Source organism: Crinia signifera, chromosome 7 (assembly GCF_055691185.1).
Source record: "Crinia signifera chromosome 7, ASM5569118v1, whole genome shotgun sequence".
NCBI classification, from domain to species: Eukaryota; Metazoa; Chordata; class Amphibia; order Anura; family Myobatrachidae; genus Crinia; species Crinia signifera.
This window is the reverse complement of record NC_139223.1, coordinates 188256549-188282734: the sequence shown is the minus strand read 5'-3', so window position 1 is coordinate 188282734 and position 26186 is coordinate 188256549. Positions and strand designations below refer to the sequence as shown.

Genomic DNA, 26186 nt, shown 5'->3' with positions numbered 1-26186 from the left:
CGGCACCTTAGTAAATATTCCCCTTAGTCTTTAAAATGTATTCTTGAATACCTAGTGGCTAAGAACTGATTGGAAGGGGGACATACAGTATGAATGGCATTTGGCAAATGTTGTTTGTGGATTTACTCACTTTCCACAGTAAGGTTGCAGCTGGTTTCCACTTTACCAATCAACAGTTTGACATTGCCTTCATCGGAAGCGTAAGTTCTGGAAAATACCAGTCTCTGCTTGGCTCCTTTGGCGATAGCCTGTACACGATCATCATATTTTACTGTCTGATCATTAATGGACCATTTGGCAGATGCCATATCAGGCACTGATACTTTGCATTCAAGTACAGCCTTCGTTCCTTCTATGGCATGAACATCTTTAAGAGGGATAACAATCTCAACACCTGTAGAATGAGTAGAAAATAATTTGACTTTAGGACTTATCCTTTCATATAATATATGGTATAAATTGTGATAGAAATGTATGTACTCCAGGTTCAAGGTAACACTCACTATAGACTGACAGCTGACCAGATGTGGAGAGGTCAAGTCCTGGTATAGTAAAGGTGTATTTCCCAATATCATCTGCTGTGGCTTCTTCAATAAGTAGCATGTGAGACTGCTTGTCAATGACAATATGAATCCGATCGCTTGGCTGGATCTCTTTTCCATTCTTCAGCCAGATACCTTCCGCATTTTCAAGAGATACTTTCACTTCAAGTTGAGCAATGTCTCCCTCGCACACTTTCTGGTCTGAAAGTCCTTGTATGAGGGAAACAGGACGAGCTGTTTATATAAAAAAAAAAACAATATTGTAAGTTAAGTGAACAGAAAGGAAACCATTGATATTAGCTTTGCAATATACAAGATAATAAGCGTACGTTTCACTTTCATCTGAGCAGTGGACTTTTTCCCAGCTACCACAAAGCTGTATTCTCCTTGGTCTTCCTTTGTGACATCTTTGACTGTAAGGCCATGACGCCCTCTACGGGAAGTAGTCAAGTATTTGCCGTTAGGCTTTATCTCAGTATCACCATGATACCATTTACCCTCTACGTCTTCATTTGAAATAATGCATTCAAGTTCTCCGGATTGTGATTCTGGAACTTCGATGTTTTCAAGCAATTTAGTAAAATCAATAGGAGTACCTGTAATAACAAGAAATGTATTCTAGATTAAAGAACATCTAAACATGTTACTACATAATTACATGATTATATTAATAATTATCAGTGTCTCCTCACATCTATCCTCAATACACCATATAGCATGAGATGCTTGGCAGGAGTGAGCCACCAGGTCCTGTGCAACTCTGACAACTTTTTGTTGCCGAACACACATCTAGGATGCATCAAGAGGCTGTGCTGTTTAATTTGATATGCAATAATTGTATATTAGTGTGTGACTGTATACAAAGTACAACAGAATTTGTATTGGAAACAATATGTGGGCATTTCATTGTTGCACTTTATATGGAGAGTCAGAAACTCAGTTGCACATACAAGTTTCAGATATCAAATGAATAAGCACAGTTTTCTTAGATGCATTTTTGGATAAAGAGGTGTAACAAAATATGCCAAGTGCCTTAGAGTCTCACAGGACCCAATGCATCAAGAGGGGCACATCTGTACTATAAAAAAGTATCCTTATGGGTAAACTTTCACTGACTTCCATTAGAGACAAATTAATATTGTCTTCTCTAATGTCAAACACATGTAGCTTTAAACAGTTTGATAGTTTACTAATGTTTATTGTGTTCATTACCTTCAACTATGAGTTTGGCAGTTGTCTTCACAGACTCATCGTCTTTCAGGATGCAGCTGTAATCATCAGCATCCGACATGTCAATTACAAGTACAGAAAGGAAATGGGCTTTCCTCTCAGAATGCATTCTGTACTTATCACCACTGTGAATCTCTACACCATTTTTGAACCATTTGACTTTTGCAAATGGTTCTGATGTTTCACACTCAAATGTTGCCATGGTGTCTTTTTCCTTTGCAGTTAAATCTTGTAATTCTTCCGTGAATGTGATCAACAGTTTGCCTGCATGTGAAGAAAGGATATTATATCAGGCCATAGCTACAACAATGTAAAATGTACTGCTAGATAAACAAGTATCATACAGATATATCTCACCTTGAACCAGCAGAAATGCGTGGCTTGAAGTTTCACCGGCCACATTGATGGCTTTCACCATAATGCTGGCTGAGTCTTCTGCAACCACATCTCTGATGACTAGTTCACACACGTTATCTTCTGGCCAGTACCAGTAGATACGGTCAGACCTTTCAACCTTGACACCGTTTTTAAACCACTGGCACTCTGGATCTGGTTTTCCCACTACGCGGACACGGAAGTGAGCTTCTGCCCCCTGGGCAACTGTTTGGCTTTGGATTCTTTCTAAAATCTTGGGAGCTTCCATACTTGGTGATAGTTCAATTCTGTCTGGTTTGAAAGTAGGAATAGTAATTTTGCCTTCAGCTTCTAATGCTTTCTTTTCCTCCTCAGTAAGTTCCTTGGTGTGGTGAAGAAGGTCATCTTTTGTCTTTTTAAGCATATCTTCATATGCTTCATCTTTCCTGCGTGATTTAAGCTCAACAGCAGTAATGGCTTCATAATACCCTTCTTCTGTCCTGCGCTTAAATTTGCTACGTAATTCTTCGGATTCTTCAGAGACTTTATCATGAGTGATTCTTTCAGTCCTTTTAAGTTTTATTAATTCTTTTGACCCTGCATCAACTGCTTTGTCTAATTTCTTTACGTCAAATGAAAGTTTTCCAGCCTCAGATGGCGGAGCAACAATTTTGGGCTCTTGAGTTCTTCTAAGAACTGATCTAAAATCTTCTTTCTGTTGAATCTCCAGCTTCACTACATGTTCAGAGACACTTTCAGGGTTTTCAGCAGTGACCTTAACTTCACCAGAATCATAGGATTTACAGTCAACAATTTCGAGGTAGTATATGCCGTCATAGCGGAGTCTGAATCTTTTGCTTTTACGGATAAGCTGTCCGTTGAGGTACCAATTTACTTTAGGTTGAGGATATCCAGTAACACGGCAACGGAACCTTGCAATTTCCCCTTCATAAACTCTTGCAGGTTCAGGGAACAAAACAATTTCTGGTTTTTGTTTCTCTTTGGCATCATCTGTTACTCCTGCCAGGGCACCCTCATGAGCCATTCTTTCCAGCTCTTCAATTCTCTGCATTCCTCTTCTGCCTTCGGGCAACTGAGACTCTTCAACAAGACTCTTCTCATCTTTTACAATTAAAGTAGCTGATGTGTGATCTGTTCCATATTTGTTAGTTGCTCTGCAAGTAATAACACCACTGTCTCTGGGGTAAGCTACTTCGTAATCCAGACTGCAGTATCCAAACTCATTCACCATTCGAAGCCTGTTGGCTGCATCTAATGGCTTCCCATCATGGAGCCAATCAACAACCATAGTTGGGTCTCCAATTGGTGTGAGACGACACTCAAAGTGTGATGGACCGAAGCGCTTAAGCCTCATGGAAGTGAGCTTCTTCTTAAAGAATGGCTTCTGCTGCTTTTCTTTGTCATAAAGATCGCCTTCCTCCCATTGTTCCTGCCCATAACGCAGATGTAAGGGTTCTAGTTCTGGAGCTGCAATCTCTTTAGCTTTGTATGTTCCCTTTGGAATTATAAGCCTTCGCTCTGGTTCAGGCTCAGCAAACTCAACCTCTACATTTACTTTACATCTTGTAGTGTCACGTCCAGCTTTGTTAATTGCAGTGGCAGTATACCATGCTGCATCGTGGCTTATTGTAGATTCAATCTTAAGAGCTGCTTGTCCCTTTGTTCCATCAATCCTGGAATTTAAAGATAATGCACATTATTATCTCAAAAATACATTCTCTTCGTGAGTAAAATGTGGTAACATGATAAACAAGATACTTACTTTATATTGGGAAATTTGTGAGGAGCAATGATGTCACTGTTCTTCAGCCATACAATATCTGGGTTGGGATTACCCAAAGCTTTTACTGACATTTCCAGTTTAGAGCCTTCTTTGACACTAACATTTTTAAGTTTTTCCACAAACTGTGGTCTTTGCAGGTGTTCCTTTGCTATAAAGAAAATAAGAAAGTTTAAATTAAGCTTCAGTTCTACTGTCACCTGCAATGTCACCAGAAGTCAGTTATTGTTTCCAATGCATATATACTGTATACTTTAATGTACCTTCCACAGTCAGTGTCATTGAGACTGAGGTTTTGCCGGCTCTGTTCTGAGCTATGACAGTCCATTCTCCAGAATCTGTTGGCATTGCTGGGACTATGATAAGGGACTGCGTTCCATCTTCCTTGACAACGATTTTATGTGTATAGTCATTGACAATTTGCTGACCTATAAAATATAATAATTTCATTAATATAAGTTCACCTCTGGCCAATGTCTTTAACTGATTTAATAGACTTTTTTTAACTGTTCAATGCTAGTAACAGATCAATATATATATTATATCCATTAACCAATTTCCTGATTACGATAAGCAGAGCTGAATATGTCTTGCATTGAATACAACGGCTATGACCCAACAGCAGTAAGAAGACATTGAAGTTCATTCCAGATGTGATGTTGTAAAGACTACATAAGTGTCTAGAATATATGCCAAACATGGATTATGAAATATATACTGTATTATAATTACCGTTGTGGAACCAATATGTTTCGGGCATTGGTCTTCCGACAACTTTCAGGTCAAATCTTGCAGTTTGACCTTCAGCGCATTTAAATGATGCAGGTTTTAAGACAAAGACTGGTTTATATAATCTCTCCAACTGGGACTCATCAGTTTCATCCAATCGGCGAGCGGGAGAACGTGCAGGAGAGCGTCCGGGGGAGCGACTTGGTGACCTTGGAGATACAGACCTATGGGTATATAAAGCAGATTATGCTTTAAAGAACTTCAGAATTGAAAGCTAAGTCTGCTTATTTGGATTCAAATATTTTGTTTAAGGCTCAACAGCATAAATAAATGTGGACATTACCGTATTCTTTTAACAGCATCTGGAGCTGGTATGTACGCTGGACCTCCAGTAGGTGCAACAGGCTCCACATACAATTTTCCTGAGCAAATGGCATTTCCCTTAAAATTACTGGCTAAGGCGGTATAAATCCCCTCATCTTCAGTGGATAGAACAGTGATGCGCAGGCTGGCCCTTCCATCTTGTAAGGTTTCCACCTGGTACCGTCCTCCTGGCTTAATACGTTTACCATCCTTGAACCATGCAATCTGCAAAAATTATGCAACAACAGACTTACTCAGTTAGTCTGGGAAGACATTTTACTTTGATATTTTTGAAGCACAAAAGTTAATTTAATCACTTGATCTCTTAACATAATTACAACTCATCCTATATCTTCTCTTCCAAAAAATTCCCAAATTAATTAAGTTTCCCTTTGTTAAGTATAAAAATTGAAGAATTTTTTCAAAAGTGCCTTAGCTGATGGGTTAATATGTACTCATCACATTGGTACTATTCTTAAATCTTCCGGCTAGCTAAAAATTGTAAGAAATCCTTTTTTCAGAAGAAATAATTGGAGGCAGCAGCCAAGAATTGTCATTAACGTCCATACACCAAACCCAATCACACAATTTCCTTGAGTAAACACTTGTATCAATTGTATGGATGTACATTCACCCTTTTAGGAACTAGAGATGGGCCTAATTGTACTATTATTTAAAATTCAAAGGAACAAAAGTGTTAAATCAACCATCCCTGATTGCATAATTGAAAGCTCTACTGCCACCTAGTGAAAAGTGATGGTACTGAGGAAACCACTAGACTACTGCAGCCATTAACTAGCATGAAATGGTGGTGGAGGAGGGGTGAGGGCTAGCTAGGGCCTAGTCGTCTTGCACACAAACCCCATCAACCCCAGAGTTTGCCCAGGACTTTAAAAGCAACAGAGGAGTCCCAAGAAAAATGGTTGCCCGCAGCAGACAATGCTTATCTACTGAATGCAGGAATACTTTATGTACCTTTGGTACTGGGTAGCCGGACATTTTACAGTGGAAAGTGACACCCATTCCCTCCAGGATCTGGTAACTCTTTAGTCTTATGTCAAATCCTGACTCAATTATTTCTGATTCAGGAACATCGACAATCATCTCCTCTCCGTTCTCCTCAAGTAATTCCTCCAAGCTGATCTTAATAATTCTGTATTCAATTTCTTTGATAAGTTTCTCTTCAAAAGCAGTTAGCCGATACTCCTGCAAATACAGTAAGTGATGAATAGAAAGTTGATTAAATTGCTAACAACATCTGTAATAAATAGCACATCATTGTTAGTTCTACAGAGAAACACAGTATCAACTTATAGAATGTTGACTTAAATTAGGGCAATACATGCGGATGACCTGCGGACAAGATGCCGGCAATCAGAATACAGATGCCAGCATCCCGAGAAAGGGAATCCTGCAAATATACTTACCTTCCCCTGCCCCGCCTAACCACGCATTTCCGCAGCCTAAATCTAACCCTACCCACCAGTGCCTAACCATAACTCTACTACCCCGTAGCCTAGCCTAACCTAACATTCCCTCCCCATGTCCTAACCCTAACCCCCCCTCTGCAGCCTAATTCTAACTCCCCGATATATATTACCTAAGTCAGAAGACACCCCCCCCCCCTTTCTTGGCCTAATGTTAACTTGCATACAGATGGAGCCCCTCTCATTTATTCCCAGCACCCACCAGAATGTCCCTGCTAGCGAGCGCCGGCTGAGAGGGACTCCATCAGACTGGGACGCGCAAGCGTCTCACACGCACACGCGTCCCAGTAACTCGGCGGCTGGGCGGCGGAAACCCTGCCTGTCTCCGCTTCAGGGAGACGGGCAGGGTTAAGGGGGGTTCGGGGAGGCGGTGGGGACTGGCGACAGCGAGTGGGGAGGCGGCAGCATGGGGCGCTCGAGCATCTCGTGCACCCCCTTCCGACGGATGGTGGGGCCTCGCGGCTGGCGATGGCTGGCAATTCTAACTTGCAAAGCTGATGCCGGTTTGGGAAGCCGGCAGTTGGGATTAAATCATCAGCATCTTCATCAGTGTCAGTATTCCAGCATCACATCCCGAATTAGCATATTCTTTCCTCTTCTTTACATTTTAGTACTGGTATAGCCATCGTTATCCTAATTAGTTTATCTTTACTTGATCAATAGGAATCTACTGTATTAACTACTAGAAATTACAGCTTCTACTAAGATAGCTAACTCTCTAAGAGCCAGATGCATCAAGCTTCAAAAAGTGATAGAGTGGAGAGTGATAAACAATCAGCTCCTAACTGTCATGTCAAAGGTTGGATTTGAAAAATGACAAATACAGTAGGAGCTGATTGGCTGGTTGTTTATCACTCTCCACTTAATCACTTTTTGGAGCTTGATACTTCTGGCCCTAAATAACAGCTAGATAATCATCTAGGATAAGATGACGAACAACCTAACAAATAAACATGGGATAACTGTGGCTACATCTGTAATATACCGGCATCTGTAACTAACTTACTATCTTCTTCGGGAAGATAACTGTCAGTTTACCTCTGCATGAATTGTAGTTTTCACAAAAGTCGTATCCTTGGCCATCTTTTTTCTTATAAGGGCTTGTTCCCTTTCATATTCTTTATCATATTCAATCCGAGGAGCGCCCGGGGCGACCTCAGCTACTTGTGGTTCAGTTACATATGGAGTAGGTTCTTCGTGCATCCTCATGAGAGAGTCGTATTCCCCTATTGATCACAAATAAAATATAGTGAAACAATTGAATAGATTTGTACATTGTGACTATTAGACTGCTTTCTGCCATCGATGTTTCCTTTACCTTCCTCCAGCAGTTGTGTAGTTTCGGTAGTTTCTCCATGTTTGTTACGAACGACGATGCTGTATTCTCCGGCATCATCGGCAAATGTCATAGAAATCTCGAGCTTGCATTCTCCAGTATCCTTGTTATATGATAATTTATATCTGTAAAGAAACAGACCGTGTTATATAATCTTGTTGCGATATAGAGCAATATGATTAACTAGTAAGCCTGCTCAAAGCTAATGCTTCGAAAGCCAGTAGATGTTGTTTCACTTGCTGCCAACAGATGGCAGTGTAAGCCCGCTCAAAGCAAATGCTTCCAAAGCTAGTAGATGTAGTTTCACTTGCTGCAAACAGATGGCAGTGTTTCAGAGACACACGAACACTAGACATATATATTATAGATAATGTATATACAGATGTTTCCTCATGCGCCAAGCAATTGAATTCGCCAAAATGCAGTTCCAAGAGGTGTAGTTGGGGTTAAAAACTGAATGCATTTGAGAAAATGGGATTATGTCAGCCTCATTTTCTGGGCGTGCTGAAGCCAGTGGCTGTATCCATGGAAGGAACTTCACCGGCCCCGGCAGCCTGATTTTACCGGACAACATAAATAACCCGAAGTTTATTTAGATGTTCTATGCTCAGGAAGTAGATACGATGCCGTGTCTTTAGGGGCAGCAGACATTTGTACTTGTTTTTTGTTTTCGGACGCCTTGGCCGGCTTTTTGCATATTTTTGCCCAGCTGCTGAGCGATACCATTAGCGTCCACCTCCAAAGTTATTACCCCCAAAAAAGTAATTTGTTTAAAAAGATATAATTAATGATGGGAACAGCATATGATTACCTGTATCCAGTAGTTAGAGGAACGCCAGCCTTTTTCCAGTATATGTGTGGCTTGGGGTTGCCTCCAATCTGACAGTCAAATATGACTCTTCCTCCCTCAACCAACTTCTGAATGGTGGGTTTTCTGATGAAGAAAGGGGCCACTCCTTCTCCAGTTTCTTCAGGAGCAGTCACCTCTACTTCCATCTTTTGCTCCTCGGTGTACCTGTAATGAGTTAGTCATGTGATACTGTATATAACTCTTATCAATTTACAACATCTTTCCATTTAGTCTTATTTTATTATCTATTTCAAAATCGTATTTTTCTAAATTAAAATGTACTGTACCCATCAGTTTCCAAAAGGGAATGACATTAAACCCCACTTAACCAGTATTCATGGACTACCAATTCATGTAAAAGCAGGGACATTCATGAGTCTACCATTTTCTAACAGCAATAACAATTAATACATGAACAACTTAGAAAACAGTGGCTTCGCTGAGGGACTTTTTGTTAGAACAGCTGTGTACCACACTTAGTGCTTCAGTGAATAACACTGGTTCCCCTGATTATTGGTCAACCCACAAAATGGCTGCCTTTACTGTGGTAAAGCAGAACCGGATTAAGAGGGGCCTGCAGCTGAAAATATTCAATGGACTATACTGAGAAGCGGAGGTGCTGCCACCAGTGCTGTGTGGGTGTGGCTAGTGCTGTGTGGGTGTGGCCATAGACATGCACGCATTTACACCTCTACACTGTCATAATTTTGTGCGAAAACCATTATAGTATATTATAATTATTTTCTAACAATAATGAATGGGCTAATAAATGATGATAATGACTTTAACGTCTGAGCGGCCTATAGTATTTTATATAAAAACACATTCACAGCTATTCCCAGTTCATTAAAACAAATGAAAAAATAATTACTGTTTCTCTTCTGTCATTTTTTCAGTTACAGTTTCTCTGGCTTCATATTCCTCTGAAACTATAGGAAAAGAAACAAAACATCGATGTACAATTATACCTATAATATTTCATCAACTGGTATATAATTTAAACAATTTTCATAATCTTTTGTGCTATAATATACATGCATTATATCCATACTTGCCGACTTTCTGGCTGCCCGCTCCGGGAGAGGGCAACCAGCTCACTGAGGCAGGGGGGCGGGGCCATCACCAGGAGTGAAACAAGGCAGTGCAGGGGCGGAGCCACAGGAGGGCTGACTTGTTTGGGGGCATGGCGAGAGTGATCTCATCATTTTAGCCATGCCCCCGCCACGCAATGCCGGTACAGTGTTTCAGGCATTGCATGGCGGGCTAAAATTATGCGATCGCTTCATATGACCCACGGTCCCTCCACCGAGGGGCTGTTCATGAGAGACAGATGGCTCTGTGGGAGGATTGCTCCCCTTTCCGGTGGTGCGGGAGGGGGACCCGATTTCCGGGACCCTCCCAGCCATTCTGGGAGGGTAGGCAACCCTGATTATATCCATACAGAGCACTAGGATGAGACCTACTGTATCTAGAGAAAGCTCAGGACATTCCATTGATCACTATATAACGCTCAACACTGTGCTAATATTACAGGTAAATGGGTTTGCTATCAGCGCACAGAATCGTTTTGGCTAGCAGCTGCACTGAAGGATGACTAGTCCTTTAAGTTGCACAATAGTATTTGGGTTTTTAGTGCTTAATCAATAGATTATTATTACTAGATTGCACACACCACAACATTGGGGCAGAGCGCAGCACTAAAAACCCAAATACTATTGTGCTAATATGAATACAATATGTACAATATATACAGTACCCAACAAAAAAATCAAAGGTACACACTGTACAGGTGCTCCTGGCTGCTCATCACAACAAATTCTCTCTTTCACCCTTAAGAGATTTTATAAACTTTGAAGAGAGATGTGAATTCCAATGGCAAGAATCTTAAATGTTTTTTCTTTTTGTGTAGGTTCTTGTGTTAAGTTTTGTTGACAGTGCATTGTTGTGATGTATTGTTAATAACAATAAAGTATTCTTATCTTATCTTATCTTATCTACATGCCAGGAGAACATGCTGACTTTCCACACATTATGAGGGTATTTATCAAAGCTTAGCAAGAGATACATTGGAGATAAATGAAGCACTAACCAATCAGTTCATACCTATCATTTTTGTACAGACTGTTAAATGAGAGAAGCTGGTTATCTCTCTCCACTTGATTTCTCCCCATGCTTTGATAAGTACCCCCATGTAACTCTTAAGGATTCCATTCACTTGCGAAACTTCTCCGAGGTGAGAAGTCGCACACGATCCCACTGGAACAGCAGGAGACCTTCCAGATATATCGCATGCGGTCTTTTTTGCATGTAATATATATCACATTTGTTCCCAGCAAGTGCTGCCGGAGGCTGTTGGTTCCGACAGACTTGCGATCTAGGGGCTCTGATCCGGTGCACATGGGACTGCGTATCGAAGCGGATCTAAAACATTTGCGATTTGCCTGATTTCACCTCAATTTCTGGGCCAAAAAGAAGTGACATTGGGCAAAATCGCAGTCGTGTATGGCCACCTTTAGACATAGTCATGTCTCATTAAAACCTACAGTACACTCTCCCAGAAGAACACAATCTCTATTGCATATATCTCCACTGAACTCTACTGACACTTCTAGAACCATAGTCTGCCCATGTACACTCGCACACTTACACACTAGGGTTCATTTTTTGTTGGGAGCCAATTATGTGTCATTATATGCAAAAACATATGTAGGACTAGGAGAACATATTAACAGAAAAAAGTAATTGTGGGATTTACTGTAATCTGTGTAAAACACATTCTGCTCAAACACTCTAAGGGGGGTTTTCAATCTTGGCCCCTATTTCTGACAGCATTGAAGGGGGATTCCGACAAAACAGATCCAACTTTAAAAGTAGTAGGAACTGTTTTGTTCGAAAATGGCAGTGGACTGGCAATTCACTTCCGTTTTTCGACAATCCGCGGCTGCTTTCACCGACACGCCCACTTTTTGACACTTGACTGATGGAACAATATCTGTTGAGCAGAGTAAAAATGGCCCAAGATTCTGACTGTCGGGCCATTCTGATAGTCGGAATCCTGATTTGAATACCCCCCAAGGGGTAACTTAACTAAAGCTTCTTAAAATTAGAAGAGGGGATGTTTCCCATTGCACCCAATTAAACTCTGTCTGTCATTTCTCTATTGCATTCTAGAAAATGATAGAATTTGATTGGTTGCGATGGGTAACATCACCTCTTTTCAGTTTTATAAGCTTTCTTAACTATATCCCCAAGTATAAAGATGTACAAGACCGATCTAGGGAACTACTGTATCTTTATAAAACCACATTTGGATTTATCTAATACTATAGAATATTGCAGCAATATCTTACTGCTACCCAACATTAAAAAAGGAGCATGACAATGGCGTAGAACCTTGGTGCATGGGCACAGAGTAGGACTGTTCCATAGGGGCAACTCTTGATGTGCCCCACTCTCTGAGGGATCAGTATCCACACTGTGCACTTGCATTATATATCATACATATGATAAATTATACTGCACATGACTTTGGTCATACAAACAACACAACTGTATCTTAATATGAATTCCCACTGGGCCCTTAGTGGGAGCCTAGAGTATGTTGTACAGTATAGTTAATGATACAACCATACCTGGGGAGCACAGCAGGGAGACGACATCAGTGTTTGATGCTATTAGTCAGTGCCAAGTGGCATATTGTTGGAGCGGGGCTTTATGGTCACACTGGGGGAATGCAGTGGTAGGGGCCCTCTAAAGAACCATGGCTAACCATTAGTAGATGCATGGTCTGTAGGGTTACCACACGTCCAGGATTATTCTGGACAGTCCGGTAATTAAGACCGAAGTCTAGTAGCTGCCTATTCCCAGACATTGCATGGACCCCACCGGACTCCAGTCTTACTGGACTGTCCGGAGTAATACTGGATGGGTGGTAACACTAATGGTCTGGGTCCCTGTATAAGTATACATTATATATAGTAAATTCTGTGGTACTCATGTAGTAGATGGGCACCCAATAAGAAATTTGCTTAGTGGGCTATTCTGAGTAGGAAAATCGCATCGCATGGGCCATTTTAAGGGCCGTGCGATGCGATGCAATTTTCCTATGTAATTTATTCACTGCTATCGCATCACACCTCCCGCAAAATCGCATGCGATCGCATGCGATTTTATAGGGTGTACGATGCCATTACATTAGCTACACTTTGCCACACTTATTCAGATGTGATAGCATGATGCATAGCTGAGTAACTGCCTTCCACAAGTGCAAAACATGCAAATGCCAAAAACCAAAGGCCATAAACATCACTCCCCTGTGGGAACGCACAGGGGAGCAATCAAACCAGAATCAGGGCCAAAGTATATAAACAAATACCCTTCACATTATCATAGGGCTAGACACAGTTCCTCACAGAAACACCAACCTTGCACACATGGCGTGGAGAAAAACAGATTGGAAAGAGATAAAGTACCGAGCAATCAGCTTCTGTCAATTCATAAATGAGCTGGTTGGCTGATACGCTTACCCATCCGCTCACAAGTGGCCGCACGGAGGAGAATTTGGGGCGGAGTCCTGATGTCACATGACCTCAGTGCCCGCCCCGAATTCATCGGGAATCTGTACAATTGAAAAGTCAGTGCACGCTGACCATTCTTTACGAGCAGTGGGAAAAATTATTCCAGCGTGGTTTGACTCTTCAAGTCAGCGTGGACTGACTCTTCAAGTGTACAGCGTCCCGATGAATTCGGGGGCGGGCACTGAGGTCATGTGATGTCAGGACTCCACCCCAAGCGGATGCCTGCATTCGCAGAGGTACGCATAGCGTTTCTATTGGCACGCCAATAAAACGCTGGCTATTGCCCTGCTACCACCCCATGCCTGCCCATCCTGGAGCGAATGCCTCAGCAAGGGGGTTTGCTCTGGGTGTTTCCACTTGCGTTCATTTGCACAAAATAAAAACATCGGCCGGGAAAGCGAATTTGTCCCACAGCAAGCGGGTATGAATCACCCCCTTTATTTCTCTCCCTCTAAGCTTGGATAAATCTACTCCCTAGTTGTACATATTTGATTACAATGTTACACAATATTTCCCGAAGACTAGGAGTTATGGGATACGTAACAGACTCAGAGGTCTACATTTACTAAAAGCATCTAAAAAGGAAAAGAGGTCATGTTGCCCATAGCAACCAATCAGGTTCTGTCTATTCATTTTCGAGGATGCGAATGAGAAACGGAGACACAATCTGATTGGATGCAATGAACAAAGACCCAATCTGATTGGTTGCTGAGCAACATCAACTTCTTTTCATTTTTAGAAGTTTTAGTAAATTGCAGGACTTTGGTGCCAGTCTGCCCTGTTTTTTAAAGCAGCAATCATTTACAAGGCAAAACTGACAAGGTTTTGCCTTGTAAATGATTGCTGCTTTAAAAAAAATGGGCGGTCGTACAAAATTATATAGCTGCATGATTATACAATATGAACTAATTATATAATATAACCATATGAAACACGTCAAATTATTTTCAAAACGACTATATACCTCTGCAATAAACATAAACCAGAATGTGAAAGTAGACATGTGACTTAAAAAAAAAGATAGCAAATATACACGCCGTTTCTATAAAAGACACGCTAACTGTAAATATATATATATACATTCCAGTTGGGTTTGGCACTCAAAAATAGCAACCAAAAGGGGTACTTGCCCGGGTGCTCGCTCTTTATTACAACAATTGCATAGATAATACAAAGACAGCGTCACTCCGGGACTCCATTTGTATTTTTAAAGCAAAGTGAAGTTTATTTGACAAATAAACTTCACTTTGCTTTAATAATACAAATGGAGTCCCTGAGTGACGCTGTCTTTGGAATATATACTGTATATATATATATATATATATATATATATATATATATATATATACACAAACTTTTACAATTAGCATTCCAAAGGTTACAATATGCCTGTTCTAAGCTTGATTGGTCTTGCAATTCATTGGTAGTGTTGTATTAAAAAGGTTTCAGCAAAGACCCCTAAGAATAACGATTAGAACATATGGTATGACTGTCGCTGTCCAGTTGTCTGTTATATTTATAGACAGCTCGTAAAATGCAGCCCTTCTCAACATTTTCCACTTTTGCTATTTTGATCCCATCATAAACTTAGACAGGGGGTGTTGTCTTACCTTGTACGAGGAGATAGCATGACGTGCTAATTGTGCCAGCCTCGTTGGCAGCTGTGCACGTAAATCGTCCGCTGTCTTCAGCAAATGCCTCGCGAATTACGAGATGGGAAATCTCTTGTTCAAAGGTGATTTGGAAATCAATTGAATTTTCAATGCGATAATCCTCACGGTACCACACCACAGTTGGTGAAGGGTAACCAGAAATTTTACACTCCAAAGTAACAGACTCGCCTTCGAGGACTGTCACATCTTTCAATCCCTGTTGGCAAAAATATATAATATAGTATAACATAGAATATACTGTAGCTTTGCCCTCCTTACGTTATATCGTGCAGGTAATAATTAACCTTTTTGAGTTCAAAGTTAATTTGTCAAAAAGGGGTGAAAGTTGCCAAGCAAACATTTTTATTCAACAAAATGACCTGTAATGTTTACCTTATATAGAAAATATAATCTTTTTTTTTTTTCACAACGGTTTTTTATTTTAATTTATATAACAAATGTGAGCGACGCTGGCATATTTTTGTGGATATTTTGAACATCTCTCACAGAGACGTTGGCACTCAAAGGGTTAAGCACATGGAAATTTAAAGCAATCCATATTTTTCACCACCAGCGTCAGACTTTGACTTGTGCGAAAAAATAGGCTGTTTGTTTCGATGTTTTAAAGTTTTACTTTTAATTCTGTTTAATATTCTGCTCTAAAAGTCGTCTGCTCAATTAATTTAATAGGCCTTTAAAGGTGAATAAAACGAAAAATAAAAAATAAAAAAAAGGAGAAATGTTTTCCCAGAACAGTGAAAAAGATCAGCAATGAGATTTGAATACTACATGATAAAAGAAATCCAGAGATCTCAGTTTGCATATATTTTAAAAGATATTAAGCCACCAGGCCGCAACAAGGCATCTCTGTTTCTGGCAGTTCCTATGCTATGTAATATTAGCCCCCACTCTGGGTGATATAATTAAATACAGTACGAGATAATAGCACATACATTAATATATATACTAACAGTCGTACCCAAGGCCAAACTTTAGGGCATTGATGCTTATTCCAAGCCAAAAGTTTAATACAACAAATTAGTTTCACTTTGCAACTTTTTTTACTCCAAATCATACTGAAATGTTTTTAAATATTCGGAATTATGTAGCAGTGTGTCGCCTAGATTTAGGAGTAATTAAGGCCCCACCACCTCTTCCTCTGTTTCCACAATTGGGGATTAAGATATGATATAAATATTGGCTAAGATCCAAGTGAAGCTCTAGGCATCATTCTGAAGTTGTACTTACAGTAACTATAGTTGGTGGAGACATGGGAGCTTCTGCTGGTCCAGGCACCCGGGCTGCCTCTTCAGCCTGAAACATATGGAAGAGTGTAAGCTTTTCTATAGGAACAGTTTCTAAAAATAACCACCATTTGAGAAGTGGGGCATAGAATTTCTTCTGCTTATGGTCATGTTAGAAGCGTAGAAAAAGCACTATTAATACTCCGGCCACTAAGGAGCAGTAAAGAGTAAGGAGATACAGTTGATGAGCAAGAAAGAAGACTCATTTATTATAGCTTTTTCACTATATGAAGAACCAAAGAAGATGAACGAGTTTCTGGATCACCAACCTCATAGCGATACTGAACTCTTTCTTCATGCGCTAAACCGCCTGAAACGCTCACACCTATCTCTCTTTTCATTTCAACATCAAAGCGGCTTTTATAAGCATCAGTTGTCTCTACCAAAGGAAAGGGTTGGGAGATGACTCTTTCGGGCGGCGGTTGGGGTTCATATGGCTTTAAATGTGGAGCCTTCACTGGCTTGGTGATCTTCTGCGAGGTCGCCGTGGTTAACTCCTTTTCCAGGCTGGCTATAGCAGATCCTGCAATGGACACCTGAGCCACCCAAGAGGAAATTGGTTACGATACCATCAAGTTTCGGTACATTTTAAAGATGCGCTCTGCTTTTTCCCCCCCACATTTTGTTTCACGCTGGACAAAAAAAAATTCCTCTAGAAAATCCTTCATATGGGTTTATTATGTTCATATTTTGGTTTAGTGTTATATTTTTTATTTCCTTTCAAATATATACAGTTGTTCCAATGCTTATGCATATGTGATGGGCTTCAAAATGACATGTAAGCAGAGGAGCAACTAGACATATTGGGGGGAGGGGAATTTATCAAAGCTTGGAGGGAGATACAGTGAAAAAGAGATACAACACTAACTAATGGGGCCCACACACGTAGCGATGTCAGGCCATTCTCTGAGCGATTAAAATTGCCCCTACATTGCTCCATGTGATGTGCATAGCGATAGTGATGGGGGGTCACCGGGGTCAGGACCAGCGTTCTCACCGGAGAACACTGGTCCTGACAGATCGTGCAGCGCACAATGCTGGCACATCACTGTGTGCTGTGCGATCTTGCTGAGCGTTCAGAACGCTCAACAGGGTCGCTAGATGTGTAGGCAGGACCGCCGACAGGGGGGTGCCAGGGGTACAACTGTCCCAGGCCCCAGCCTCTGGAGGGGCCCGGGCAGCTGTCCACAGTGCACCCCCCCCCGCACCCGCACAAATGCCCCCACCCAGCGACGGCGGCCAGGCTTGCACAATACACAGTGCAGACTGCAGAGCACTGAGCCTGGGATACAGAGGGGCTCAGCGCTCTGCAGGCTGCACTGTGCAGTGAGTGCTCCGAGTCCCAGGAGAAGATGCTGCTGCGCCGCCGACACCACCTCTGGTAAGTAATTGGGGGGAGGCGGGGTGCCGGCGCGTGCGAGGGGGGGTGCGGGGCACGTGAGGGGGGCGCTGGAGGCTCGGGCTGAAGGTTAGTCCCGGGCCCCAACATTACTAACGGCGGCCCTGTGTGTAGGGTCCATAAGAAGCTCTCATTTTACAGGCTGTGTTTGAAGTATGGCTGTAGCTAATTAGTGTTTTATCACTCTACTGTATCTCTCGCCTTGCTTTAATACTCTCTTAGACAATGAATAATAATAATATTAATAATAATAAAAATAACATGTATATTCCCTATAATTGAATTACTTACTGTAGCACTTTTCCTGTTCAACTAGTATTATTAAGGGCCTAGTTATCAATAAACCTAAAGGAACCATTGAAATTAAAAATCTAACTCACCCTCTTATTCTAAACATATTGGAGCAAATCATCTTTACACTAGAGCGGAGAACACTGTCCCTGACAGATCACTCAGCACACATTACTATGCAGCGCTGTGTGCTGAGCGATATTGCTGAACAATCTGAGCAAACTAGCAGCGCTCAGATCGCTCAGCAAAATCTCCCCGTGTGTAGGCCCTGTAAGGCTTCATAAGTAGACTTCTTATTTAAATCTATGTAATCGTGCATAAAATACTATGGGCGGTATTCAATTCCGGGTCCCGACAGTCAAGACCCGGTCTCATTCTCAGCCCGCTCGACTGCATCTCGCCAGGCAGGATTCAATGTCCCACCTACTGAGTGCCAAAAAGGGGGCGTGGCCATGAGAAACAGCCATGGATCGTCGAGATTCCTATATAAATAAAGACTAACACTACTCCTCACCTCTATGGGGGGAATTAAAGTGTTGTGCGGACCAGCAGCTATTAGATGCGCCCAACGGGGAAATTCAAGTGTTGCTCCAATCGGGCACGCACTGACACCAGCGGCGCTGACACCAGCAGCGCTGATATTGCTGTTATGATGAGGGGCCAGATACTAGTATACACTAAAACAGGAAAAGTACTACAGAATACGAGATTATTATCATAATTATGAGGACCTCTCAGTACTATATATGCATTGTAATGTTTTCTTGCAAGATATATTTTTCCAGGAAGGGTACACCTAATTTGTCCATTAAACGTGGCTGAGGAAAAGTAAAGAGCACTCTTTAAATTGAGCACAAGAAGAGAAGCATTGACGATTTGCCGCACACAGAACAGACAGGACAAGATGAAACGCCAAAAAATAAATTAAAGACCATTAGCCAAGGGAGTTGTTATGCACAGAAAAGGGGAAAACAATATCGTAAATGCTGTTTTCTTATATAGTAAGGGTATATTGCAGCTGAAATAAAAATATAGATTAAAATACAAAATAGGTTAATGACCAGACTTTTTAGTATGCAGTAAAACAACTGCAAACGTTAAAGAAAATAAGTATTGATTTCCAATTTGTTATAGTAATATAAAAGACGAGGGGCCAAATGTAATAGTTCTGGCAAGGACCGACATTTCGGCGATTTGCCCGCAAAGTTTAAAACGGCAATTCTTTTATAAGCAAAACCAGGTTGGTTAAGATATAAAGAAAATGTATTAAAATTGCCGCTTGCATTTGGCCAAAAGGTGTTTTAATGACTGGGGGGGGAGGGGGGGGGAGCAGATGTGCTAAGCCTGGTGAAGCGATAAAGTGGATGGGGATAACGCACAAACCAATCACCTCCCAACTGTCATGTTACAGGCTGGGTTTGAATAATGACGGTTGGGAGCTGATTGGCTGATGCGTTATCACCTTTCTCTTTATCAGTTCTCCAGGCTTTATACATATGCCCCAGTATTTAGTTACAGCGGGGGTTCTCAAACTCAGTCCTCAGGACCCCACACAGTTCACGTTTTCCAGGTTCCCCGGCAGGTGCACAGGTGCACTCAATATTCATTGACGCATTTTGAAAGATCCACAGGTGGCGCTAATTATTTCACTTGTGATTCTGTGAGGAGACCTGGAAAACATGCACCGTGTGGGGTCCTGAGGACCGACTTTGAGAACCTGAGAGTTACAGGATATGGTGTATGTCAAAAATAAAGTTATAAATATCCATTAGTTAGCGCAAAGCAAATTATTATTTTTATCAATAAATTATTGAACTGGGAAATAAGTGGGTTACATTGCATTTGATTAGATGATTACACTAGCGCATATATCAAATGGATATTTGTGACAATATAATGACAAATGGTTTAGTGAAGCCAAAAAAAATCCACTAATGTAGTGTAATGTAGTAACGTCAGTTATGGCAATATACATTGCCGTATATACGCCATCTCTGGTCTTACCTCATGTACATGCTCAGGTTTAGGTACTGTAACCTTAGCAACAGAAAAATGAGGAATTGGTGTGTGTGGGAGAGTTGGTTCCAATTGGACAACTGGTACGGTTGAAGGTTCTGGAGTTCTTTTAATCTACATTAATCAATAAAGTTTTGTTGATGTTTGGATCACATACAATATAAAACGTTATAGTATCAGAACAAAAATGTCTGAGCCTAACCTGTGGGACAGGTGATGGTGCAACCGGAGATGGAACAATAGGTGATGGAACATGTTGGACTGGGAGAATTTTTGGTACTGATGGGACATGGACTTCGGGAGCTTGTATGGGTCTAGTGACAACTTTTCGTTCAGGTGAGAAATCAATGGTTTTTCTAGCAGAAACATGCTCTCTGTATTCATATTGCTGAGCTATTTCTTCTGCATAACCTTCTTCGGTGTACTCAGGTTGTCTAACACGGGCAAGGTCAACTGCGGCGACAACTGTAGCCACAGCTCCCGCTCTTTTCCCAGTTCCGATCTAAAGACAACATTGACAGAGTTCATACAAACCCTCTTGGGACAAAAACGAAGAGAAGGTACAAAACACTTACAAGAAACATTGAAACAATCAATGGTATAAATACAGTACATTCATATTGCTGGAAGGTTTATAAAGTGTGGAGGCCCTGTAGTTCCTAGAGCTGTTCTTTGCCTAACCCTCATATCATTTGGAAGGATGTACGGTATATGTTCTAGCAATATCTACTTTTTCAACTTAAGGCCTCATTTAAGGCATTTTTAGAAGCATTCAAATAAAGTAAAAATACTGTACAATGAAGATTTAAATGCTCCAGGAATAGCATGAGGTCATGATCACACCATCGTTCCCCTAACTGCCAGGGGGCCTAGTCTGGGATGGGACTGGGTCATGATGAATTCAAAATATGCTCCCTGTATTTGCCATCTAGGATGGGGTGGGGCCATAATGAATTCAAAATGTGCTCCCTGCATTTGCCATCTAGACCTCCTGATTGGGATTTTGAAAAAGTTGCTTCTTTTAAATGCTGTACAAGAAATGTATAAGTATCTTAAATGTAATTCAAAGCACTTATTCAATTCGTGCTATTTCATAATTTAGTTTATGGCTTATTTTTATAATATTTTTGGAACCCCTTTAAAGTAAACTATGTTATTTAAACTATAAAAGGATTTGCTGCAATAATAAGAAAACAAGTATACATTTAAAACACATATACACAAATACATAATCAAAGATAACAGCTCATATAGAGCAAGGAGCTTAGACCAGCTCCCCGTCATTATATGGCCCAACAGTAACAGCATGTGGGTGGACTACAGGTGCAAAATCAAAAAGGGCAAAAGATAAAGAGGTGAGTGCGAAGTGAAGACGGGAGAAGGAAGTGTCCGGTGGAGAGGAAGATAACGGTGCGCCAGAGGTGACCACAGTGCTGTTACCTCCTCCGTCTCAGCCAGCACTTTGGAGATGGCTAACATGTCTTCTCCAAGAAGAGTCCGGCTCCTCGCTTGGTCCACCGCAGCCAGAACTGTAGCCACAGCTACTACTTTCTCTGAATCATAAGTCATCTGTGCGGCCATTAATCGTACACATTAACACACTCATTTAGCCGCTTGATACTCAAAAATAAAAGGTTGTTTGCATCACACACAGAATATTTAAATTGATCAAAACCTAAATCTATACTCATGTGGCCAATGCCAGAGGCCATTTACCAGATATAATTTTGGTTCGCAATTTGGAGATTCCTTTTCAGTTGTAAAAACACAAGGGGATACTGGCAACAACAGTGGCACTGGTCACAAGATATTTTAGTTAGTAAACATTCCAATGATTAGAACTTTCAAAAAGTAAATAAATGAATAAAAAATACTCTTGACAATTGTATTAGCCTTTGCAGTTCTGTCCATAGGAAGACAGGGGTTACGTGTTATTTGCGCATATCCAGCAGCTGAAATCACCTGTTCTTGGACTGCGTGTATCTGTTCACGCTTGGTCGCAACACCTTCTACCGTCCTTGAAACTGTCTCCTGTCTGCTTTTTTCGCCGGACACAACTACAGCGCTTATAGAAGTTTTCTCAGCTTCTTTCCTTACCTGATATTTACAAAAGAAAAGTTTGGCTTGCATTAAGAAAAAATAAAGAAAAAACTGTCGAAGATCAATGGATGAATTCGTGAGATGGGACTGAGCATGGAAACGCATGTTAATTGGATGAAGATGAAAGCGGAATGATGATGATCAGTGAAGCATATGTAGCAAGCGATAGTTATATTTTTGCCGGTGAAACAGGGACAAGCTGGACTGGGACGTAACTATTCCTACAGTATGTTTTTTGGTTGGAATTTTTTGGGATTAACAACATCCACAAAGATTTCTCCACCATAGGAAAGGGAGAACTAAATAATTGAGAAGATGGCTTAATTAGAAGAATGAGCTGTCAATCAGCCTCCTATACAATGGTCCCATATCTGTAAGCAGATAACCTGATTGACAGCTTATCTTCCCAAGCGATGATGCATCACTTGACATAAGGTGACCCAGGCAGAGATGTCCAGCTCCTTGTACGATGTGGGGCCAGTGAAGCCTAATGTCTGGGCCTTTGTCAAATAATTGGCCTCCCAGTCCAAAGGGTGCCAGCCTGCCCCTGGTTTAGCTGCATTTCAGCTCAATGCTATTGACAGCTTGGCTTCATTTTCTACCTGTTCATGGACAGGCGGTAAATGCACTGCAGACACTGCTGACACGGAAGACACTGCTGACACGGCAGACACTGCTGACACGGCAGACACTGCTGTTCTTTTAGCAGACACTTCAGTCGGAGTAGGTTCTCTCACTCTGGCCAGGTCAACAGCAGCAACTACGGTGGCAACAGCTGCTGTTTTCCCTGTCCCGTGGACCTGCATCAGCCACATTAAAATACACAGTTCATAGGTAAAATGGAAGAAAACTGAAGTTCATGTCAACGATGCAAACAAGAAGGTACATTTCCGAGCAATAATTCATCATTGTTTTACGGTAAAATCTATACGTTAATCAGTATTTTAGTGGTACGTAGACTTATGCTATTACCTCTTTGGCTTCCATTCTAGTAGTGGTCACTTGCGTCTTCTCTTCCCACCGTTGCTCAGTCTTTATGTGGGAAGCTGTAGAAGATACAAATACCTCCTGCTTCCATGGAGGTGGAACCTCAGCACCAGCCGGTGTCGGAGTACCTCTTGAAGGTGCAGGAGACTTCACTGATCTGATCGGAGAGCTAGACAGTCCTCTTCCAGCCGGAGAGACTGACCTGGTGGGTATAGAAATGTGTTGCTGCTGTAACTCACTGTAAGACCTGCATTTACACATACACATTCACAGAGAGGGCATTTACAGTATTGAGAAGATCTAAAGGCTATAACATTGTTTATCTCTAATTTATCAACGCTTGCTTCCCATCCAAAAAGAAGCTCTCCTGACAAATGACCCATTGGCAATAATCCCGGTTGCTTTGCGTTTGCACAGGGGAGCGATGTTTAAACATTTACGTGCATGTGCAGCCGCTTGGTGCGAGCGGACGCGAGGAATTGCTTATTCGCCGGCCCATTCGCACCTAGCAGTGCATGGGGCAGCAGCTAGGGGTCACAACCATGGGAACGGCCAGCACTTCATGGGCGTTCCCATGGAAATGTGCTTGTGATGCGGGTGCCGGGGGCGGGCAGCTGACCTCAGCAGATGTCAGCTGCATGACCGCTTCACGTACAGGGACGCCACAGATCTAAGACACCGGAGAGGTGTGTTAGATCTGCGAGCGATGTAGAAATCATTCGATGGTCGGTGACCATCGAATGATTTCACCCTTGCACGTAAGGCTGCGAATGGATGTTTATGCTAAACATCCAATTGCATGCGTGCAGGAAAATAGGCGTGCGAGGAGGGGGGGGGGGGCTTGCTGTGCGGGTGGGATTTAGATAACCCGCAAAGCTGCAAATTGTGGGTCAACCAGAATCGGTACTTATGTAATATCTGGGCTCCCGTTTTTCTTATGAGACCGCGTCCCCTCGCCACGCTTCGGGCACGGTGGCTCGCTGCGCTCGCCACACTATATAAAATCAACTCCATGCGTAGTTAGATAGTAGGGGTATAAAAAAATGGGGTGCATTTAACATGGGAGCCCAGATAATACATAAGTACCCCGGAATCATCCCCATTGTGTCGTGTGCTGGAGAAAGACTTCACTTCCTAGACATAAGCTACTGTGTGTGCCGGGGCATAAATAGTTGGAAGCTCAGCCAAAAATTGGAAATATCTTTGCAATACTGACAGTATACTTTCTTGACAGTATCTTTGAAGCGAGCCTGGTTAATTCACAAGTCAGTTGCTGAAATCCTAATTTTACAACTGCTTTTGCCAGCACTACACTATGGGCCTTATTCTAGTTCACTCTTAGAGGCAAATTCCTTCTCAGATGGACAAAACCATGTGCACTGCAGGGGGGAAGATGTAACAGGTGCAGAGAGAATTAGATTTGGGTGAGTTATTTTGTTTCTGTGCAGGGAAAATACTGACTGCTTTATTTTTACACTGCAATATAGATCTCACTTTGAAGTACAAACCCCACCTCAAATCTAATTCTCTCTGCACATGTTATATCTGCCCCACCTGCAGTGCACATGGTTTTGCCCATTTGAGAAGGAATTTGAGTGAACTAGAATAAGGCCCTATCTGTGTTGGTGTGTGCCCTGCTTACGGATTCGATGGAAGCACCATATGGCAGCATACAATATATCACTTAGATGGCGATTCCGGTTAGCTCGGTAATCTGCGAAGCTCACAGCTTGCCAAGGGCCTGTGACGCCGCCTGATTTATTGCTAAAGCCATTCGCAAAGGAGACCTGCACAAGGGCATAACAGACCATGTGCAGTCCCGAAAACATCGGGACGGGGCCAAACCCGCAGTACTGAGAGTCAATCAAAATCACCCCCATTATTTATAAAAATACATTTCTATTTGCCCAGAGATATAGACATTAAACAAGAAAGAGTGGTGGGAAATAGCTAAATGTATACATGTTCCATTTATTAATGAAATAACCCACGGTATGTGAATTGATGGAAAAACTGCATTCTAGGAAATAACCAGTAGATGGCACTAGTGTACTTCTTAATAACTAATGTATTTTTATTTTTACACAAAGCAGCTACATTTTCTGATTTGCAAACATGACACCATCATTAGAATCGATCATTTTTTTACGTGGTAGATTAATCGAACAATTTGTGGCATTATTATTATTAGTTTTAGTAATAGTAGAAGTAGACTATTTTCTACTGTCCTGATGAACAAATCTGGGTACTTGTGTATTTTCACGGTGCCCGATATATCGGATGCGATATAGGCCGATATATCGATGCGATCCGAACCGATTTTTGATCTGTTCATAATGATTTTATATAGTGTGGCGAGCACAGTAATCCGCGTACGCTCGCCACGCTTCGGGCTCTGTTGCTCGCTGTGCTCGCCACGCTATATAAAATCAACTCCATGCGTAGTGGATAGTGGGGTTATGAACAGGTCAAAAATCGGTTCGGATCGCATCGATATATCGGCCGATATCACATCCGATATATTGGGCACCGTGAAAATACACAAGTACCCAAATCGGTACTTATAATGTACTAAATTGCCTTGTACTGTAAGTCGTTGTTTTCTTGTTTAATGCTCTTTTATGTATTCTGTTTGGCACTGCCAAACCCTTGTGGCGCCATATAAATAAGCACCTGGCTAACTGATCAGGTTTGCTGGGAACTGTAGTTCGAAAGCTGATATTTTCCAGATCATGATACTCCCAAATCATTATATAATTTCTGCACTATAGGGTTATGTGTTGCTGGATGAGAAGCATTTTAGTTTCTGCTATAATAACAGTATACCTCCCAACTGCCCGCAACGCAATCCCCCTGCATCCCAATACCCTCCCACTGCTGCTCAAATCCCTCCCACTGCCATCCTAAGTACTTCTTAAGCCCTTTCCACAGACCCTTCTACAATCTAACACCCTAACAATACTACTTCCCCTGGTACATAATTATCCAGCACCTGATTATATCAGGTGCTGGATAATTGGTGTTCAACCAGTAAATCGGATGGTTCCCTTAAGCTGGGTACACATATATACAATCGTCGGGCCGTTCTTCCAATCTGGGGGCAAACGGCCGTTCGATTGTATAGGTGTGTACGCTGTCCCAATTGCTGCTGTGCGACCGATAAACGGC

At 41.7% G+C, this 26186-nt stretch overlaps 1 protein-coding gene across 1 annotated transcript in view; it reads right to left on the bottom strand.

The window, feature by feature from the left end:
• TTN (titin) overlaps positions 1–26186 on the bottom strand; it is a 286949-nt gene that overhangs the window by 245648 nt on the left and 15115 nt on the right. Inside the window, exons 6-28 of the mRNA XM_083155111.1 lie at positions 23004–23220; positions 22634–22831; positions 21894–22028; positions 21372–21500; positions 20134–20433; positions 19920–20045; positions 16513–16761; positions 16170–16259; positions 14880–15138; positions 9564–9621; positions 8654–8857; positions 7825–7967; positions 7545–7732; positions 5995–6225; positions 5000–5244; positions 4660–4880; positions 4191–4355; positions 3910–4078; positions 2130–3820; positions 1755–2036; positions 872–1138; positions 504–776; positions 131–394 (exon numbers count right to left, since the gene is read on the bottom strand). Coding sequence (XP_083011237.1) covers positions 131–394; positions 504–776; positions 872–1138; positions 1755–2036; positions 2130–3820; positions 3910–4078; positions 4191–4355; positions 4660–4880; positions 5000–5244; positions 5995–6225; positions 7545–7732; positions 7825–7967; positions 8654–8857; positions 9564–9621; positions 14880–15138; positions 16170–16259; positions 16513–16761; positions 19920–20045; positions 20134–20433; positions 21372–21500; positions 21894–22028; positions 22634–22831; positions 23004–23220 — 6104 coding nt within the window. The remainder of the gene's footprint in view (positions 1–130; positions 395–503; positions 777–871; positions 1139–1754; positions 2037–2129; positions 3821–3909; positions 4079–4190; positions 4356–4659; positions 4881–4999; positions 5245–5994; positions 6226–7544; positions 7733–7824; positions 7968–8653; positions 8858–9563; positions 9622–14879; positions 15139–16169; positions 16260–16512; positions 16762–19919; positions 20046–20133; positions 20434–21371; positions 21501–21893; positions 22029–22633; positions 22832–23003; positions 23221–26186) is intronic.